Here is a 3,186-nt window from a genome sequence, read left to right on the forward strand (position 1 = left end):
CCCCCGTTCGCGGTCTCTTTCGCTCCCGGCCCCGTTCGCGTTCTCGCCCACGATCGCATATCTTTTCTTCGCCGACGATATTTAATAGTTTAGATCTTAATATATATATTTAATTTTTAATATTACATTTAAGTAAACGATAAACGAAGACAGCTTAATTCTAATGATAGGGAATGAGATGAACGGTAAATGAAAAGGAAAAATAATTAAAATTTTTTTTTAACCATATTATATGCATTTATTTATCATGTAGCGCATTATACACAATAGTATCGGCAGCATACGCCAACAGTTCGCAATCTATTAGCGAATTTTTATCATAAACTTCATGCAAGCTTCTAACTGCATTACATTTATCGGTAATACAATTTTGACGTAAAATTGTTACAAATTGTTTAAATTTTTCACTTACGCCGTGAACATTTTGACATAGTTGAAAATATACATTTTCGACGCAATGTTCTAGTTCGAACAGGAAGAGTACGGTTGACGGTTTCATGTACAGGCTGGTGTCGCACGATGTCAACTTTACAATATCTGCGTCACGTATTTTAACGAGTTCCAGATCTCGAAACGCTAGCGATGATGGCGCCGATGACTGCACGAGTCGCTGAATATCTGCACGTTTTTCGATGAATGTCACCCACGTTGCATGAGGCAGAATTATCCGATTGCCTCGGTTATCACCAATATGTATATCCACAGAGGACATAGGTCCCGCGTTGATTCCGACATCCAAAAATTTATACGCTGTCGATGTCAAGGCAAATCTCCTTCCCAAAATACGAGGCGTGTAGCGGGGTTTATCAAAACTGAAAAAATACAATTATGTTTATAAAAGTTTTTTTTTTGCACAAGCATATACGAAAATTAGCGGTACTTACTCATTGTGCTGTTTCTCGCACGTTTCATCCTGAATCGGAACGTAGTAGTTCGCACCATGAGTGTACATCGTAACTGGAGGCTGTTTGCGACGTACTCGAACCGTATCAAACTCTTGACTGCGCTCTAGAATCCTCGTAGACTATTTATACGTACAAAAATGCGAATCTTGCAAATAGCGCCATTGTACGGCTGCTGCTGCATGGTGACCACCACCACATATATGTTAAATGAGATATCTTTGTCAAGAACATTCGTGATGAGATCACCTCATCGGGCAATAGCATCAAATATGATTTATTTTCAAAAGCATACGTGTCTCGCAATGATTTCACCGAACACGTGCAAAACTGCAAATTTTGCAATTTCGCATAAGTCAATTGCGCGATATTGTTTTCAAGAACATGTCGCAACGTGTCTCGCGATGATTTTATCGAACACGTGCAAAACTGCAAATTCTGCAATTTTACATAAGTCAATGGGGCGTTATTGTTTTCAAGAACATACATGTCTCGCGATGATTTAATCGGACACGTGCAAAACTGCAAATTTTGCAAATAGCGCCGATGTACGGCTGCTGCATTGATACAGATCAAATCACCGAAAGTCAATGGCGCGATATCGTTTTCATGAACATACGTGTCTCGCAATGATTTCATCGCACACGTGCAAAACTGCAAATCGTAGATTTTTCGGAAGGCGTAAATGTACGGATGCTGAGATAAAATTAGATATGATAAAAAAACAAACAATGCATCATTAGTAGAATATAAATTGATGAATCTGGGTGATACGCTTAGTAGTCGAGGACTGGAAGTCGCGAGTGCAACAAATTGTGTCAGAAAGAGGAACATGGAGCAAGAGTTGTTGGACCAATCCACCCTTTTAAATTCGAGGGAAGACTTTGCCGCGTGGGAGCAACGATGCGACGAGTTTATCGAATCGTTGGAAGAACAAAGCCGAATTAAACGGCCACGATTATCAATCGGTCTCAAACAGGCGTTGGTCGCCTGTATCGCACGACTCGAAGGTCTGAAAGACTCGGTACGTCAACGTTTTGTGCATGTGGGTGCAGGATACAGTGCGAGTGAGACAGGACTCAGATGGCGCGAGATAGATACGGCTTTTGAAAGTCGTATACTGACCGGTGTGGTAATAAATTCCAAACACATCGACCCTCATCAATTTCTCAAAGATGCGAGAGACATTGTACTCATTCATGTGCGGAACGTCATGCAACGACATGACAATGTAAAAATAAACACAATGTTTAATGGTGAATTTGTTGCAAGTGACAAACGCGCGAATAAAAGTATCGCAACGAGAAACTATGAACTCTTTCGTGAGTCCGATCTGTGTGAATGGTACAAGCGACACGTCATCGAGCCTACCCTAGCATCGCTGGAGGAATTCCAGGAACGTGATAGCGGAAGGGCGTTGTCGCGTATACTTAATTTGACAGTTAACATAAACAAATATAATCCATTGCACGCGGGGTGTTTTGTGGAAATACCGCGAGAAATTAAAATGAAGAGAGCGGTGATAAACGTGCGATCAATGGGCAATGCATGTTTCGCATGGTCAGTGGTGGCTGCTCTGCATCCAACCCAAAGAAATGCAGATCTGCAATCGTCGTATCCTCATTACACGTCAGTGCTAAATCTTACAAACATTAAATTTCCAATGACGTTGGATCAAATTAAACGGTTTGAAGATCACAACGACATCTCCATCAATGTGTACGGTATCGAGAAAAAAAACAAGGAACTTGCGATCTTGCCAATACGGGTTACTGGTCGAAAGATGAACAGACATGTAAATCTGCTGTACATGCACGACGACAACGTGGGACATTTTGCATGGATCAAGAACCTGTCCCGCCTCGTGAGCTCGCAATTGAGCAAGAAAAAGAACAAAAAATACTTTTGCGATCGGTGAGTATACATCCTAATAAATAATAAAAATAATTTTTACGTAAAAATATATTTAAAAAAAATTCTTTATTTACAGATGCTTGCACTACTTCAGCTCCAGCGAGAAATTGGAAGCCCACACCGTCGACTGTCAGGAGATGAACGACTGCGCGATCAAGTTACCGAGCGATAACGACAAGTGGTTGGCCTTTAAAAATCACGGCAGGAAGGAACGAGTTCCGTTTATCGTATACGCCGACCTTGAATGTACCCTGGAGAAGATGGAAGCGGATCCGGAAACGTCCAGGTACACATATCAACATCATCGCGTGTTTAGCATAGGGTACTACGTGCGCTGCTCGTACGACGACTCGCTATCAATGTATCGGTT

General features: G+C 41.4%; 1 protein-coding gene across 1 annotated transcript; it reads right to left on the minus strand.

Moving 5' to 3' along the window:
- Nucleotides 1-218: 218 nt before the first annotated feature.
- On the minus strand, nt 219-1,286 carry LOC139786709 (uncharacterized). Its single transcript, XM_071725828.1, has 2 exons — nt 885-1,286; nt 219-812 (listed from the first exon to the last, which is right to left on the minus strand). Exons 1-2 carry the CDS (start codon nt 950-952, stop codon nt 239-241), a joined length of 642 nt encoding a protein of 213 aa, XP_071581929.1. The 5' UTR covers nt 953-1,286; the 3' UTR covers nt 219-238.
- Between the last annotated feature and the right edge of the window lie 1,900 nt (nt 1,287-3,186).

The sequence above is a fragment of the Temnothorax nylanderi genome, unplaced genomic scaffold (genome assembly GCF_030848795.1).
Source record: "Temnothorax nylanderi isolate EJ_2023f unplaced genomic scaffold, tnyl_v1.0 TNYL_tig1120_pilon, whole genome shotgun sequence".
NCBI lineage: Eukaryota > Metazoa > Arthropoda > Insecta > Hymenoptera > Formicidae > Temnothorax > Temnothorax nylanderi.